The sequence below is a fragment of the Cydia splendana genome, chromosome 13, assembly GCF_910591565.1.
Source record: "Cydia splendana chromosome 13, ilCydSple1.2, whole genome shotgun sequence".
Taxonomy (NCBI): Eukaryota; Metazoa; Arthropoda; class Insecta; order Lepidoptera; family Tortricidae; genus Cydia; species Cydia splendana.
In genome coordinates this window covers 10,512,227-10,530,223 of record NC_085972.1, presented here as the reverse complement: position 1 = coordinate 10,530,223, position 17,997 = coordinate 10,512,227, and the positions used below count along the sequence as shown (strand labels likewise).

General features: G+C 38.5%; 3 protein-coding genes across 3 annotated transcripts in view; 2 read left to right on the top strand and 1 right to left on the bottom strand.

Moving 5' to 3' along the window:
- Positions 1-659: 659 nt before the first annotated feature.
- Positions 660-15,403, bottom strand: LOC134796027 (sodium channel protein Nach-like). Its single transcript, XM_063767942.1, has 10 exons — positions 15,170-15,403; positions 14,786-14,992; positions 14,545-14,710; positions 14,335-14,480; positions 13,987-14,128; positions 13,816-13,896; positions 12,065-12,317; positions 10,737-10,932; positions 2,419-2,525; positions 660-1,045 (listed from the first exon to the last, which is right to left on the bottom strand). The coding sequence occupies exons 1-10, from the start codon at positions 15,400-15,402 to the stop codon at positions 801-803; spliced, it is 1,776 nt and encodes a 591-aa protein (XP_063624012.1). The 5' UTR covers position 15,403; the 3' UTR covers positions 660-800.
- On the top strand, positions 9,947-10,397 carry LOC134796567 (acylphosphatase-2-like). The gene has a single exon (XM_063768748.1). It carries the CDS (start codon positions 10,041-10,043, stop codon positions 10,344-10,346), a length of 306 nt encoding a protein of 101 aa, XP_063624818.1. The 5' UTR covers positions 9,947-10,040; the 3' UTR covers positions 10,347-10,397.
- Positions 15,000-17,997, top strand: part of LOC134796052 (uncharacterized) — a 15,887-nt gene continuing 12,889 nt past the window's right edge. The window contains exon 1 of the mRNA XM_063767985.1: positions 15,000-15,135. The gene's annotated coding sequence lies outside the window, so the exon portion shown is untranslated. The remainder of the gene's footprint in view (positions 15,136-17,997) is intronic.

Genomic DNA, 17,997 nt, shown 5'->3' with positions numbered 1-17,997 from the left:
TTAGGATAAGATTGAATGGCAAAAAAAAACGGGACGCACTCCGGGAGTGCCGACAGAAGTGAAAACTCAATGACTAGTCCAAAATGACGGCAGCACTATGTTCCGAAATTGCTGGCCACTGAGCTTACCTTGCAGACCTCGCATCTAAATATATTTGGTCATGATATTTTGAGTTTTATTCACCAGTAGGTACTAGAGTTCACTTTTATTAGCGATTTCGAAGATGTAGCTTTATTGAATTATATTGGAGTGATATAAAGTTATGTAACTGTGAGATCCTCGTATTTCATCCCGTACAAGATTAGAACATTGAGCTTTATTGCTTAATATAAAAGTCCAGTTTTAAATAATTGACCTGATTATGATACGTTATGACTAAAGTTCTTTGGTGAATAACATTGTCCGTGACACATGACGTCACCGTTACGTTACGCGTCTGAATCGAGATTATCATTTTTTCCCCACCTCAAAAAGTGCTCCAGCGCCGCTAAAGAAGTCCTCACTTCAAAAATGTAGGTACATAGTTAATAAGGACCTATAATTAGACAAAAGTTAATTGATTCCATTGTCATAAGATAACCTTATAGGTAGACTTTTGCTCCTACTGTTAACGAAAACAATGGCCAGCCAGATTATATCACCCGTGCGAAGAATACAATTTTATTATGTGAAAAGAAAAACATCTGTGATATAGTTAATATTCATGAAATTCTCAAGCAAATAAACCCTTGTTTTCTCAATTAATAATTCTCGTCTTACTGCATCGATTTGGTCATCTTTGGAATTTCTTTGTCTTTTATTTATTGATGCTCCTGTTGATTTTTCTGCACATTATTTCCCAGCTCGTTCCAGTAAATAGGCCGATATCTCGTGATGGGCTTGAAGTGTGGAGTGGGGGGTTGAATGGCGGTGAGGTATTGTTGTCTCTGCTGTTGCCGGCGCGCGTGCACTTCGCGGAACAACTTCACGGTGAAGAAGTAGAAGAATTCGAGCACGGATACGAAGCTGAAGCCGGTGACGAAGCCGCAGGTTGATCCTATATTACCTGCAGTTGATATAGATTTATGAACATCGCTTAAGAGCTATTAAGTACTTACAAGGAAGGGTACCCAACTGTCCGGCTCTGATTAGATTTATTTTGATATATGTTATAGAGTAGTCTAAAATAACGGACACGTATTTTTTTTTCAGCTGCCCAAACTCAACCTGTTAGGAGAAAATGGCCTTCAAAGTACTGAAAATTGACCAAACCTTCTAATTTCTGAGAAGAGACTTGTTCAAAAAAATTGATAATTAAGTACTGGTTTCGTTATATGTTGGAGAACATGAATAAAGAATGGGGACGTGTTTTGTCATTTCACCACAAACTCATTTTTTATATTTAAAAAAATATATATATAATAAATAAATATATTTGTATGTCCAAGACAATGAGTATAATTTAAATCAGTGGCAAAAATACCTACCTGTTGTACCAGGTATTAAGATATTTTCGTCCTTAGTTAGCAAAGATATTTTTTAGTTGACTGTGTTGGAATTTATGCCTTCTCACAGTTCTCACAGAACACAACATACTCACCCGCTCCCAACATTGTAACCCAGACATACAAATAATTCATCCTAGTTCCACAAAATATCAAAATGTTGGCGAATATAATAAATTACTATAATTAATTGATCAGGTTGTGAAAACGTTACGTCTGTTCGGTCTGTTAGACTCCAGACAAGCTGTTTACTATTCGAACTTTCTAGTCTCAGTATAGGTTTTATAAAACCTGTTAGATTAGTTTAGTCACTATCACTAGCGATTAGCGCACCGCTCAAACAAAAACAGCAGACTTAGCCTAAAATTTTATAATTTTACAAAAAAATCTATGAGCGCCTCCTTCTCCAAGCAACTCTAAAATCGTTCTTGTAATTTTTTTTAAACAATCCGATAAATAGTCCAAAACACAGTAAGTGATTGTGAAAGTGTTTGATAAATCATTAAGTACCAATTTCTTACAGGTAAAAATTTTAAAAACTTTAATCAGCAATTAGGTACCCGACTAAGTAAATATTAAAACTTGTCTGTGTCATGTCTGGTCTTCGATTTCTCGACGACGGGTGGACTGATTTGGAATAGATCTCTTTTCTTGTCCTACATAGTTAATTACATAGGTCCTGGCGGTCTTCAAATTGGTTGCGAATTCGCACGTTGCTGGCGTGCGAGCGGGGCCTCGCTATATAATATAAGCGCATAGCGCTGTCACGCTCATACACCGGAGCGTCGTGAGAAATTGCATCAGTGTGATAACCCGTAATTTTATTGACTTTCTCGTAGTCAGGTAAAAGTTGCTTAGTGCCTTAAAGCTACTTAATGTTTCTAAAACACAAAATGGAGTAAGGTTTTTAAAACTAAATAGGTAGAGTACTTACTTATTAAATCGAACCATTTCATAATAACGTTTTGTCCGTAACAATCCGCCACTTCTTTAGCGTATTTCACATGAACAATCGAGGCCCCAGTGTAGTTGGCACCAACTCTGAAACAAATGCTTGACAATGCTGGTTCCGAACTCGCAAACTGAGCTTATAGTTCGTTGCTATTGTTGTTAATGTGGTTGGACTAACTTCTATAAACGTAGGCCATGTTGAATTGTGTTATAAATGTTATAATACATATAGGTACTTAACAAGAAAGTGCGGAGAATATGATGTTATAATAGGTATTTACGATCAGAGATGTGCCTTATTTGAAATACTTGTATTTAAAATGCAAATACAAAATACAAAATACCTATTTTGTATTTTGTATTTAAATACCTTTTGAAGAAAACTATTTTGTATTTTATTTGAAATAGTTTTTGGGACGTATTTTATATTTTTAAAATACAAAATACTTTAATAGTAGGAGTAGGTAGGTAATGTAGGTAGGAGTTACAATCTCTTCTGATGTTACAGTCCTGGCAACTCTCTCATTCTTTTAACATGGAATTGTTGAATCTATTTAGTAACGTCGCACATGACCACAAGAGTAGCGAGTGGTTAAAAAAGTGGAAACTTGAGTGTTGCGAAGGTTTCAAGGCACGAAAGGAGAACAAACTTTTCTGCCCTGGTGAAACACAAACGAGACGTTTTCTTTCATCACACGAACGAGAGGCATTATACTAGCTGTAAAACATTACAAATCTAAATTAATGCTTTTAAAAATTAGCTGTTAAAAACCATCATCCATCCATCCTACCGGTTAATATGAGCCACAGAACACCGCCTCTAGAAACCTAATATTGGTCATTTTGTTCCCGACGCAAATCACCAAACTGTGAGGTGCGGGAGGGGTGCTCACGGCGTTGCGATTGGTCATTCCAAACATGGCGCGCTGACACGTGTAAGCGTAGGGATGGGACATGTTCACTACAGGCAGTGGGTACTGCTACCAGTGATACCGAAATTTATTGTGGTAAAATTCTTACCAATTTAGTATACTTAGAGTAAACTTACTTAATAATTATATTGATTAATTTAATATTTCATTAAGTAATTTAATAATGTACCTGAAATTTTTACTTAACATATTAGGGCATTTCTGTTTAAAGTACCCAGAACATGAATTTTAAAGTTTAGAATTTTTATATTATTTCCACTCAGAATCGCAATCTCTTTCGATACGAGAAAAAAGTGTCGCCAAAATCTCATACAATTATTTTCTTTTGTCCGTTTTATTAAGGTCAAAGAAGGTTGTATTGAAAACATATTCAAATGGACCAATAACATATGCCTATTACAAATCAACTCCGAGTTCTCTCGCACTTCTTTGAAGTTCATCATCAGGTCCATCTCGTGACATGAGACCTAACTGCTCACCTAGAGGATTCTAAAAAACCCATACAACATATGTCTATCACAAACCAACACCGAATTCCCTCGCACTTCTTTGAAGTTCATCATCAGGTCCATCTCGTGACATGAGACCTAACTGCTCACCTAGAGCATTCTAAAAAACCCATACAACATATGTCTATCACAAACCAACACCGAGTTCCCTCGCACTTCTTTGAAGTTCATCATCAGGTCCATCTCGTGACATGAGACCTAACTGCTCACCTAGAGGATTCTAAAAAACCCATACAACATATGTCTATGACAAAACCAACACCGAGTTCCCTCGCACTTCTTTGGAGTTCATCATCAGGTCCATCTCGTGACATGAGACCTAACTGCTCACCTAGAGGATTCTAAAAAACCTATACAACATATGTCTATCATAAACCAACACCGAGTTCCCTCGCACTTCTTTGAAGTTCATCATCAGGTCCATCTCGTGACATGAGACCTAACTGCTCACCTAGAGGATTCTAAAAAACCCATACAACATATGTCTATCACAAACCAACACCGAGTTCCCTCGCACTTCTTTGAAGTTCATCATCAGGTCCATCTCGTGATATGAGACCTAACTGCTCACCTAGAGCATTCTAAAAAACCCATACAACATATGTCTATCACAAACCAACACCGAGTTCCCTCGCACTTCTTTGAAGTTCATCATCAGGTCCATCTCGTGACATGAGACCTAACTGCTCACCTAGAGGATTCTAAAAAACCCATACAACATATGTCTATGACAAAACCAACACCGGGTTCCCTCGCACTTCTTTGGAGTTCATCATCAGGTCCATCTCGTGACATGAGACCTAACTGCTCACCTAGAGGATTCTAAAAAACCCATACAACAATGTCTATCACAAACCAACACCGAGATCCCTCGCACTTCTTTGGAGTTCATCATCAGGTCCATCTCGTGACATGAGACCTAACTGCTCACCTAGAGGCTTCTAAAAAACCCATACAACATATGTCTATCACAAACCAACACCGAGTTCCCTCGCACTTCTTTGAAGTTCATCATCAGGTCCATCTCGTGACATGCGGCCTAACTGCTCCGCTGGCCTAGAGGATTCTAAGAAACTTACACAACATATTACCTATATATTATGTCTAAAATGGTACAATACGGTATGACGAAGCACGAAGTTTCCGCAACTGAAAAACCATCATCGTCACATCACTAGTCGAAAGGGAAAGGGATAGCGCATTGCATTTTCAAGTTGACGAAAAGGGACGGACATACTTCGCCTCTGCTTACTGACCAGTATAAAATGAACCGCGGACAAGAAACATTATTCAATGAAATAATGAATTTGACTTTCCTGTGGGATGTTATTCCATCTGTTTCGTAAGTAGATGTCTTAGATGACGTGCCACACCATTTTACGCTGCAATATCCCATGATTTCCCAATGAATTCAATAGTTTACGATTTATTTTCTTAGACTCGTGCACACTGCTAACAGGTCGTAACCTTGGGCGCAACTGATCGGAGCGGCGCGCGAACATTTTTATTATATTTGACCTATACACCATACGGGCGGTGACCGCGAGTCGTCCTACAAGCTCGGTCTATAGGGGTTGGTCTGTGATATGAGCAGACCACTAGAAATATGCACTTTAGATAGAGGACTGATTGACACACTGTTTTCAAAGAATAAAGAGAGTCTTTTCAACTCGGAAATTCTGAGTAATATTTTTTAATTCAGACTAGACTAGATTCACTATTCAGAGTACCTTTTATCGCAAAGTATTTGCATTTTTAAAAAGTATTTTGAAAATACCTATTTCGTATTTTGTATTTAAAATACAAATTCTAAAACTATTTTGTATTTTGCATTTGAAATAGTATATCAAGGAAGTATTTGTATTTTGTATTTAAATACTTTCTATAAAGTATTTTTCACATCTCTGTTTACGATACAAGTTGCGAAATATAGGAAAGCAACGAGGGGCGAATTTTGAAATACGACCGAATTTAATATAGCGGTTCTAGGAAATGTATGTAAAGTATTTTATGTATATACAATTTAATCAGATTGGCGAAAAATTTACCCCGTCTGGACATGCCTTCATTCTGTGATAGAGCTCCAACACAAAGAGAATATAATCACCAGGGCTCGAACAAATCATGCAGATGACGTAAAAATGACGTAATTTTGCACACAGGATGACGTTTGTATTTAAACTTTCGTGTGACATGTCGCACGAGGTAACAATATTTTAAATCACCTGTGAGTGGTTTGACGTCATCCGCATGATTCGAGCCCTAATAATCACTACGTTTTACTCCTAGTGAGTATTATATTATTTACCTCCAACACAGGTAAAACATAGTGGTTATATCATGGTTATTAACCTGGTTATATGTATTCTCTTTGCCACACAAGAATATACGAAACCATAAACGAATGTCAAACAAACGTCAGCTCATGCAAAATTCAAACGTAGGTACTTATTTTCTCTTCTAATATACATAAAATTAAATAAATAATGCCAAGTAAATCAAATTGCAAACCGCCCGTAGTTCACCATGCAGATTTTGAGGTTTTCGGAAAGGTTCGAGGCGTCTGCTTTAGAAAATACACCCAAAAAAGGGCTTTGAATTTAGGGGTAAAGGGATGGGTGATGAACTCTCCTCACGACACCGTGATTGGCCAAGTGCAGGGTGCTCCAGAGAAGGTGCAGGCTATGAAGAGCTGGCTACAGCTGATAGGGAGCCCTAAATCTAAAATCGGAAAGGTTGATTTCAAAAATGAAGGGCCGATAAATTATTGTAGCTTTAAGACTTTTACGATACGCCGTTAAATGTGGCTTGTTGCCTAATAAATGTCCATGTGAAACTCACTAATCGATCTTTTCAATATTTTCAGTACCTTAAATGTGGTCACCATGACAAACATTGACTGGCTTTGACACAGAACCATTGTTTGTTCAAGTAGGGTAATCTTTGTCATGGTAGACAATGTTGAGGAAGTCTACGGTGCTGGTTTATTGTAATTTTATTTCCACTCGGTGTTTGAATATTAATTAATATTTGCTTAGGTACAATCGCCTGCAATATAATGACATTGGAGTAGTCTGGCTGACAAAGCTTTTTAACGATATCATCTTATCCAACAAAATTCCTGACTCCTGGAGACATAGTTTTATAGTGCCTGTTTATAAAAACAAAGGTGATGTCCAGGATTGCTCCAACTACAGAGGGATAACCCTAACATCCCACACCTTAAAAATCTGGGAAAAGATTTTGGACCAAAAGCTTAGAAGCCTTATTACAATCACACCCAATCAGTTTGGTTTCACTAAGGGAAAAGGTACTACGGATGCTATACAAACGCTCAGGATATTAACCGAAAAATACAGAGCCCTTAAGAAAAATCTCTATATGGCATTTCTTGACCTAGAAAAGGCTTTCGACAGAGTACCACGTCGTTTGGTCTGGCAAGCCCTAAGAAGTCAGAACATTCCGGAGCCATACATAAAGCTCGTACAGGACATGTATACCGATGTTAATACCTCAGTCCGCAGCCCCGCAGGAACCAGCAAACCGGTCCCCGTAAAAGTAGGCGTCCAGCAAGGCTCAGCTCTCAGCCCTCTTATTTTTATCACCGTAATGGATTACCTAACAAAGAATATCCAGGACGCGGTTCCTTGGTGTCTCCTGTATGCCGATGATATCGTTTTAGTAGCTGAATCACCGGAAAACTTACAAGAGACCTTAAATAAATGGTGCCACGCATTGGAGAGCAATGGCCTAAAGATTAGTAGGGCGAAGTCGGAGTTCATGAAATTTATGTTCGGACGAACCTGTGTTTCCTCACTCCATATCGGGGATAGTCCTGTGGCTGAAGTGACAAAATTTAAATATCTTGGTTCCATTCTGCACGAAACTGCCAAATGCGACGCCGATGTGCTGCACAGAGTAAATGCCGGTTGGATGAAATGGCGATCGTTGTCAGGTGTCCTCTGCGACCGTAGAATGCCCATTAGAACCAAGGGAAAAGTGTACAAAACCTGTGTCAGACCTGTATTACTCTATGGCGCAGAGTGTTGGACAACGACTTGTGCGCACGAGGCCAATATCCATGCCACTGAGATGAAAATGCTCAGATGGGCAGGCGGAGTCACCAGGCTAGATAGGATTAGGAATGAACATGTTAGAGGCAGTTTTAAAGTCACTCCAATACCAGACAAACTCCACGAAAGCCAACTCCGATGGTATGGACATGTAATGCGTCGAGAAAAAGATCACCCGGTAAAAATTGCACTTGAAATTGACATAGGCAAACAACCACCGGGCCGCCCAAAAGCCACCTGGTGGAGAAACCTGGAGAAACAGTCGCTAAAAATACCAGCAACCTACTATGACAGAGCCAAATGGCGGAAACATATTCAGAGGGCCGACCCCAAATGAAATGGGAAGTGGCACGGAGAAAGAAGAAGAAGACAACGAAGGCCGCAAAAAATATCTGACACGATCTTATTTGTAGAGCCATAAGAACGTGTCACATATTTTTTCGGCCTTCGAAGAGTAACATATTATTGCAGGTGACTGTACCAACTACCAATCAAAGCATTGGCTTAATTACTAAGCCTTAGTAGAACTGTAAAGGCAGGACGCACTATTAGCACTAGACTATAGTGGGGTTAAATGCCCAATAGCAAAGTAACTGCGACAATTTTACGTTCGTACAGTCACGTGTAAAAATACCTATGGGTGCATATAACTTACTTAAGAATATGTCCCATAGTTCTTAATTCGCTGACATAAGAGCTATGGGACATAATTTTGAGTATGATGTGTGCACCCATATTTTTACACTTGACTGTACCGTAGCGTAGGTAGTTTGAATCTTTTATTAGTCTTTTCGGAAAGAGAAGAGTCGCGGAATGTATGGGACTCAATACACGCACTCGTCTCTTCTTTAACTCGTCTCTTTCCGCACAGACTCTAGCCACGAAACGCAGACGAGCATGCAGAAACGCATCTGTAGGTACTTGTAAGTAAGTCCCTACAGATGTGCAAGTCACAGAGAGTATACAAAAGTTACTTCTAGGAAATATGAGGCAGGAAAATTTCACAGGAATCAAGGAAAACTTTCATTTTAGAAATGCAAAATTTCGATTCCTATACAAAAATGTAAGAAGTTTCCGAAATCATTTCATGTGGAAAAGGTCAGAGAGCGCTGTTAGGTTTAATTAACTTAGGGTGTAAATAAACTTAATCTAAACATGTATTGAATGATGAAGGTGTATTAGTTTAACGGGAGCTGCAGCGAAGCTGCAAGCCTTCGAGCAACACGGAAGGGAGGCGGCATTCGCACTATTTCCCCTCTGCCGAGGTACAAGATTAGCGCGTCAATCTAATCTAGCGCGGGTAATAAAACTAGTTGCACTTGGATTTTTCACTAGACCGAGTCCAGACGCGCGCGTGAACACTGCTGCACAAAAATGCCTGTTTGCTCGGTTTTTTGTTATAAAAAGAGGTCGGGGACATCAAATTTACAAAAAGAAAGTGTTACATTTCACATGTAATATTTTTTTTTACATATCATACGTTTGATTACATTCAAACACAATTATTATATTTTAGTCTCATGTAATTGTTGGATTTATCGATTTTGCTCGCTCAGTACAAATTGCGGATCGGTCGAGCGATAAATCCGACTTCTCATCTCTCAGAATACAATAACATACTTCAACGAAAATGTGTTAGTGTGCGTGTTATGACACTTGTCACTCGTCCGTACACAAAAAGAGATCGAGGTTTGCAAGATTTGTCTTTGACGTGTGTCATTTTCTATGTATTTGTGTCGTCATTACAGATTGGATTTTGTATGTAAGTGTGTGAGAAGTGCGACTGTGTGCACCTTTCCCCCCGCGAAAAATGGCAGAAAGATTTGTACGGTGAGATATCGCTTGGGCCCCTCCCTTCCGATGTGTCGGAAGCCGGTGTTGCTCGAAGCTGCAAGCTCTGAGTATATAATATAATGTGAGCACGCCCTAAAAATGTTGCATAGCAACCTTCTCGCTGCTTTTCAACAGGCCTAAACGAATGCCGTTTCCAAAGCAACAAAACATATTTAAGTCAATTTTTTTGTATTTTTACACGATTGCCTACAAAAAATTTAACACACGTCGAACACGTAAAGAAAAAGGTATTGAAGGATGGCGAGCAACAAAGCTGTGACGTTGGGAACAGCCGATTTTGAAGTTTTCGGCAAAGTGCAAGGCGTTTACTTCAGGAAACACACACAGAAGAAAGCTCTTGAGTTAGGACTGAAAGGTTGGGTAATGAACACCGCCCAAGGAACCGTAGTCGGGCAACTCCAAGGACCGCCTAAAGCACTACAAGACATGAAGGTCTGGTTGCAACAGGTTGGTAGTCCGAAGTCCAGAATTGAGAAAACTACATTCAAAAACGAAAGTCCCATCAACAACTATGCCTTTAAATGCTTTGAAATACGTCACTAGTGTGTATAATTTTATTGATATATTTATAAATACATTTTATAAACCGGTGCATTTGATCCTTTTTTACACCTACTAACTACTTTCTTTCTACCAGTATAGGCAAGATATGTGGGTGACCAGGGTGACAAACAGACACAAAATAATCGATACAAATTCACTGCAACACCATCAAGTACCTAGGTCAATAGCCAGGTCCACACAGGAGCATATATGCGCGAGGCAATTTCCTCGCGCACAAAACGGCCAGTGTAGACGTGCCTCGCGCGCGCTGCCTCGGCCGAGATCGGTCGCTCTGTGTGGACCCGGCTACTAAGTCTAGTAACTTTTAGTAGATTTCATGCATAGTTTGAATCCTGATAACATTAACACAGAACAAAAGTAGTAACTTACACCCAGTTTTCTCTATCTTCATCCGGCACGCTGTTCAAGTGGCTAGGAAATATGACGACGTTGTTAAAGTCATAGTAATACAAGGTCTTGGAGCACGAAGGGTAGCACATGGGGCAGGGGATCCCTCCGCCCACCTTGTCGAGTTCCAGCTCTGCTGGTATCTCGTCCACTTCGGGACGGACGGTGATGGATTGAGCTGAGAACAAAATGGGGTTACATTGTTCAGTTTTTAGTCGGTTGTAGATTATCGATGATGCATTTCAATATTTTTTGGTATAAATGTATTAATTAGATTAAGTAATACCTACCTAATAGTTATCAAATAAATGTCGTCGTTCACCGTAAGTTATTGTCACAGTAGCTTCTCCCCGCGACTTTGTCTAGCACGATGATGATTGACAAGATCTACCCTATGAGGGACTAACAAACTATCTCTATACCAAATATTGAATTCGGTTCAACCGTTTTCTTTAGAGGTAACAAATAGACACAGTTATACTTTCGCATTTATAATTATTAGGGATTATTCAAAATAAATCTCGTCGTTCAGTGGAATACAAATGGCAGGATTCTCATGCTAGCTATTATTTCAAATAATATAACAGAACAGAGTTGAAGGACTTGAGACTCCCATCGGGTCAAATTCCAACCCAATACCTACAGAAATAATAATGAGTAGTTGGTGGTGATAATTTATATTTCAACATGTTCAACCTTGCAACGATTCAGTGACTGACGATGATTGATCTACCGAATAGTTACCATTCCAAACGGTGTTGCAGAATTCACGCCTAGTCCAGTGATCATTAGAATGTTCAACGTTAGAATATGATGGATTAAATCACGATTAAAAACCTTTTCAATGCCACTGTACGTTCGTACAGACTCTTCGAAGGCCGCAAAAATATGTGATACGATTTTATGGCTCTACAAATAGGATCGTGTCAAATATTTTTGCGGGCTTCATCGTTGTAGGTATAACATATTATTGCAGGTGACTGTGCATCGTTTATCAACAATTAAAAGAGATCTAAAGATCCGACCAATTAGGGATATAATGGTAACATGTAACAATAAAGGTAGGGGCAAACTGAGCCGTACGCAACGCATGGCGAGTATATTGCCATGCATACAAATTTCAGGGTTTAGATTGTCATAACGCATTGCATAAATGTTGTATACCTAATATTCTACTCAGATATAATTAGGCCAAACATTGCTAACTGCCACTGTTGACAGCTAATATCACATCCATAATCCATAACAAATCCAGATCAAATTCATAACCTGTTATTATAAGATTCTTCATCTTATTCTCAGTTTCTCACCGTAATAAATCCCAAGGCACGGTATATCCCGCATATCGCACGTCCTCCCATTATTGATCTTGGGCATGTTGAACGGCGTGCAGTTGCAGTTCTGCAGCAGGAAGAGCATGCGACACTTGAGCATGCAGTCGCTGTGCGTGTAGAAGGGCAGGTAGGAGGACTCGTCGTAGAACAGGCAGCTGCGGAGCTTCACGGACACGTGCTGGATGTCGCGGGAGGCTTCGGTGAAGCTTGCTGTTACCATTACTGTCATCTGTGGGTATATGTCTTTAGTGCGACTGTTCAGTGAGAGTTCATACATTTGCTACTTGTGTTGCGTTTAGTAGCAAATGTATTACGAGTAACTCGTACTGGACACTAATCACTGTGTAAACAGACCTTTACAAAATTTAATGATACCAGTAGGTAAGAAATGGCAGAACATCATACGGATTTTGAGGTAGGTACTTAATAACTTAGTTGTGGCATTTTAGGTAATTCCTCGGGGTAATTCAGACTTGCTAATTTTGAGAAGTTTCTGACATACTACTATTGGTATTTTTGACTTTAAGGGTAATCTTAGCCAACTACTTTTTTTTTGTTTAATAAAATTAATTAGTACCTACCCCTCAAGTGGGTTGATCTATTCGACGACGGTTCGGTTGGTGTTCTAATTTGACATATACCTACTTGTGGTGATAACGTCAAATAGGACAGATAAAATTGCTGGCTACTTTGCCTAGGTGCCCACTCTTCTATGCATCTAATAAAGTTTACTTATTGGAAGCCCATTTCCAGGTGTCATATTAGGCCAAGGATGAAGTATAGATAGTGAGTGGATTGTCTCTTATTTAGTACTGATTGCATCAGACTAGGTACTAAATACCAATTTTATGAAGATAATTATCATTTTATGAAGCTGACGACCGGTCTGGCCTAGTGGGTAGTGACCCTGCCTGCGAAGCCGATGGTCCTGGGTTCGAATCCCAGTAAGGGCATTTATTTGTGTGATGAACACAGATATTTGTTCCTGAGTCATGGGTGTTTTCTATGTATATAAGTATGTATTTATCTATATAAGTATTTATATCGTCGCCTAGCACCCATAGTACAAGCTTTGCTTAGTTTGGGGCTAGGTTGATCTGTGTAAGATGTCCCCAATATTTATTTATTTATTTATTTATTTGATGTAACTGAAATCATGTTGAAGCTTTCTGGTAATTATTAACTTAATTATACTTATAAGTACCTATTATAGGTTACAGTTTGGCGGAGTATAATACTGTACATATATTTTAAAACAAAAGTTGTCAAACGCCTGTTGACACCAGAGTTAACAGCTTGTGTGTTTATTATGTTGATTTTATAACACAAGGGATCAGAAAATTATATGTTATATGATAGCTGTAGGTACAGCTAATATAAAAAATAAACTGGGAGACAATGTAAATCTAATTAAAATAAATAAATAAATAAATAAATATTAGGGGACATCTTACACAGATCAAACCTAGCCCCAAACTAAGCAAAGCTTGTACTATGGGTACTAGGCGACGATATACATACTTGTATAGATAAATACATACTTATATACATATAAAACAACCATGACTCAGGAACAAATATTAGTGTTCATCACACAAATAAATGCCCTTACTGGGATTCGAACCCAGGACCATCGGCTTAGCAGACAGGGTCACTATCCACTAGACCAGACCGGTCGTCAATTGCTGTGTATGATCCATTTTTGAAATCGTAATAGTTTAACTCACGTGAACGCTGGGGCTAATTATTTTCATTGAAAAACTTCCGCTTGGCGCATCAGGAAAATCATAAGCATCTGAAAACTGTAACTGAAAACATGGTATGGCGTTTTAATATAAGAGCGGCAACAGGGTTCGTATTGACTCTAAAACGGAAGAAAAACAGTAAAAAAAACTTACAGTCGAACCGAGAGATGGAATGTTATAATAAAAATCGTCACTATCGTCTATCTTAAGTAGGACTTTGAGTCCCATATCGAAGTCAAAACTGGACTTGTTTCCGTACTTGTACATGTCCATGCTTCGGTGACCGCTGTTTCTGCTGAAATAAAGAGAGTCAGTCGGGAACATTAATATTTTGTTTTGATTTTGGATTTCGACAGATACCCAGTATCAGAAATACATGAATTATAAGAATCCTTTTATTATTGGTCATGATAAAGGTATATGTTTATTATTTCAGGAAATTCGTGCAAAACTGTCTGAAGAAGAAAAGAGAAGATAGAAGAAGAATTATCTAAAGCATACTCTTCAAAAATATCGGACTGTCGTAGATAGTTGAACGTGCAACAAAAACCGTTCATAGTCAGCCGGAAGTTAAACAGGTGATTGCAATCCTCTGCCTTCTCGTTCCAAGCACATCGCAACAGCAAGTCGTCGCAATCCGGGGTCAGCTGCAAACAAAAATCTAAGTTGCACGTGGACCATACCATAGTTTAAAAATGTGATAATACCCACATCTCGCATTAACTCCGTGACGTCGTAATCGCCCAGTGCGATGTGGAGTTGCTTCGCTCGCATATTGTCCCCACTTAAGCCTTGCAAGTTGTATAACTGACCCAGACCAAAAAGGAGCGTCATCATCTCCGTTTTATTGTACTTCTTGTTACGTTCCTCTTTAAGCCTAAGTAAAAAGCAATGAGGTAAGTTAGGTGAGCCTGCTATATCGTGTTTAAGTACTATTGATTTTAAAACTTACAGGTTGTCAGCAAGCTCGGTAACGGCTCGCTTGCTAATCCTATTATTCGAGCAGATCCCCACAGCTGGGAAGATTATGGTGCTAACGGAGACACCTTCAGGCATTTGAGTGGTCACTAAAGGCGCCTTATAGTACTTACTAAAAGTAAACCAGACCAAGGATGCGGAACAGATCAACGCACTGATCAAGATTATGACCCAAATGATCCTGTGGAGATAAGTTCCGTGACATGATAGTGCTAAAGTTACGTAATAGAGGCAATACTGCAAATATGTAATTACGACAAACAAGTCTAAGCTCGTAACCGAAACAAGTTAAAAACAACTTGCAATAAGCATTAAAACGAACAGGTAATCAGTAAGTACTTTCACGTGGGGACCTTACCTCTCCATGTGCGTCGTGTTTTCGTTTACTAGATGTTTAAGTCCACAAATCGAAGATTCAGAGCAATACTGTTTCCCGACCGTCTTCATGCTATCTTTTATCGTTTCATATTTGGAATGTTCTTGTGAATTATTTCTATAACGACGCCGATATGCTAAAACGTAAGGAGAATGCTCTATATTCATATTTCGTGATTTATTTTCTTCGAAATATAAACCTGTGGGTCGAATCATTGGAAAAACGGGAAATACACTCGAACAAATGATTTTTCAGAGCGTACTGCGTATAGGCCAGCCATACTAGTAGTTAAATATTCGATTACTGTGATAAAATCAAACCGCTACTTTACGCCGTCATTTGTTTTGATTGATCGATTCTTCTCGTGTTGATTGATAAAAAAGCTCATTTTATTCTAATCGATCATTAGTAGGTAGGTACATTTTACTCAAATCTTCACATGTAATAATTACAGCTTCCAACTAATCACGTGCTCTGTCCGGCGGCGTACCAGTTGCAAAACTGGTTGCCAAACAAAAACAACCATCTTCGTAACCACCCACATTCTCTCGAGTATTGCTTTGCCTTGCATCGCGGTATAATCTGCTCCCATTATACAAAGTAGTTTGCACATAATATAAGTAATAACCAGACATCGTACATTTTATAGCATTTTTGGTGCAGCAGAGTGGTGTTAACGGAATTGGTATAGATAATTCCCATTGAAATGGTAAATTAAGGTTAATGTTAACGTAATTAACGCTAATTAATCATTAGGATTGAAATTGTTTAATACCAATTCCGTTAACACCTCTCCGCTGCACCGAAAATGCTATAAAATTTACGATGTCTGGTAATAACTGACACATTTAGTAGTGACAACAGTGACAAGTAAATGATAAGGGCTGTCAATCTCCATTAGGGTTTGCTCCCGGGAAATACCGGAACCGAAAGTACCGGGAATTCCTGGGATTTAGAGCCAAGCAAAGAACCGGGATTACAAAATATAAATCCCGGTACATTCGGGATTTTCGGGACTAACATTTCCGGTACAATATTTGACTGTTTTCTGTTACTTTATTAATATATTTTATTAATCAAAGGCTGTAGCTAATACCTACTTTTAGGGCTGATCACATATTAAAATCAAAACTAAAATAGTCCATTGGTTTGACAATATCGACAATATAAAATTGCGTAATTTGAAACTTTAAGGGCATAAGATGTTCCTACGATAAATAATTTTATACGAATAATTATTAGTTATTTGTATAAAAATACGAGCAAAAACTAATAAGAAATTTGTAATAAATAAAATACTCCTTTTAATTTCAACACGGTATAAGAAACTCTCATATGATAATTACATTTTTAAATAGAATTAAAATATTACAGTGACATATATGCCCCTCCTTGCCAAATTCTTATAATAATATAATTTATTTACCTCCCTACAGTATGTAAGATATCCCTGCCATAGCCCATTTTAAATGCATGCGAAAATGATTATTTATTTTTTTATTCTTTTTCACGAAAAATTTTAAATGTGTAAGCTATATTTAAAATAAATGATGATATTACTGAATCACAATTCAGTTTTTGCGAATGTTTTTCAACAAATATCATAGGTAGTTTTTAGGATTAAACCAAACTATATTATTTAGTAGTATAGTACACAGAGGCAGTCCAAATCAGAGTTAATGTAGGCAATGATTGTGTGGTTTAAAGACACATATTATCGTAAAAAAGAAGTATGTGTACCTTCACTATGGTACTTTTTTATATTACACCTATGCTAAGAGAAAGATTCATGGTCGTTTTACGCTTTTTTCTTAAAATTGAGGTAAAAACTGATATTTTAAGGCAGTCCCGAAAGTACCGAAAATACCGGGAAATCCCGGTTCCATTTTTGCCTGGTACCGAAAATCCCGGTTCTTTTAAACAGTACCGGTTCTGCAATCCCTAATCTCCATACAAAATTAAATTAGGTACTCGTCATTGTATTATGCCGCCACCGTGGGCCACTTAATGTTATATCAAGACCCATATGTTTTGCACTAGCTGTGACGGTCTGTTTAATTTACCACTCCTTCCTCCTAAACCTGTGTCCATCATATATCAGACCAGGCGGCTTAGCACGGTCGCGTTTTTATCCCTTGTCACCATGCCTGTCACGTTCTAACAAGTATGTAAGTGCGAAAGGGACGCGCATAGTGATAGTCGATAAAAATGGAACCGTGCTGAGCCCGCAGGCCCCGTAGACAACATGCTAATCGCTAACGCTCCGTAGCGAACGAAACGTAACTGTCACTGTCACACTTATATGGAAGAGTGATAGAGAGTCACAACGTGATTCGATGGCGAAGCGCAAGCGATTGTCACCTTGGCTAGGCCGCACGAGTTGCGCGCGACTCCAATACATCTTGCGCGACTTCAAGTATGGACTCGCGAGAACGCAATTCATGCTAGTTTTATGGGGGAATAGCACTGACATGGATAAGATCTTCATTCTCCAAAAGAGATGTGTTAGAATATTAACAAATACTGATCAAATGGAGTCGTGCAGACCTCTTTCCAAGAAACTCCAAATACTTACTCTACCGTCAATGTACATCCTCGAATCATGTTTTGTTAGGAAACATACAGAGTTGTTTACTCCGACATCACCAAAAATCAAAAGGAACAATCGAAACTTAAATAAACTTCAATTACCCCACTCAACACTAAAAATAGTCGCATCCAGCCCTCACTAAATGTTAATTTTTTTTTATGTTTATGCTACTTAAAATATATAACCACCTACCGAACTCCCTAAAAAATATTCAAAAACT

Excerpts from the sequence above, each read along its gene's own strand:
- LOC134796567 (XM_063768748.1), top strand. The coding sequence starts at position 10,041 with ATGGCGAGCAACAAAGCTGTGACGTTGGGAACAGCCGATTTTGAAGTT.
- LOC134796027 (XM_063767942.1), bottom strand. The coding sequence starts at position 15,402 with ATGATTCGACCCACAGGTTTATATTTCGAAGAAAATAAATCACGAAAT. Across the intron at positions 12,318-13,815 it reads TAATTAGCCCCAGCGTTCAC|ATGACAGTAATGGTAACAGC; the intron begins GTGAGTTAAACT and ends ATATACCCACAG. Across the intron at positions 2,526-10,736 it reads GAAGATAGAGAAAACTGGGT|AGTTGGTGCCAACTACACTG; the intron begins GTAAGTTACTAC and ends CATTTGTTTCAG.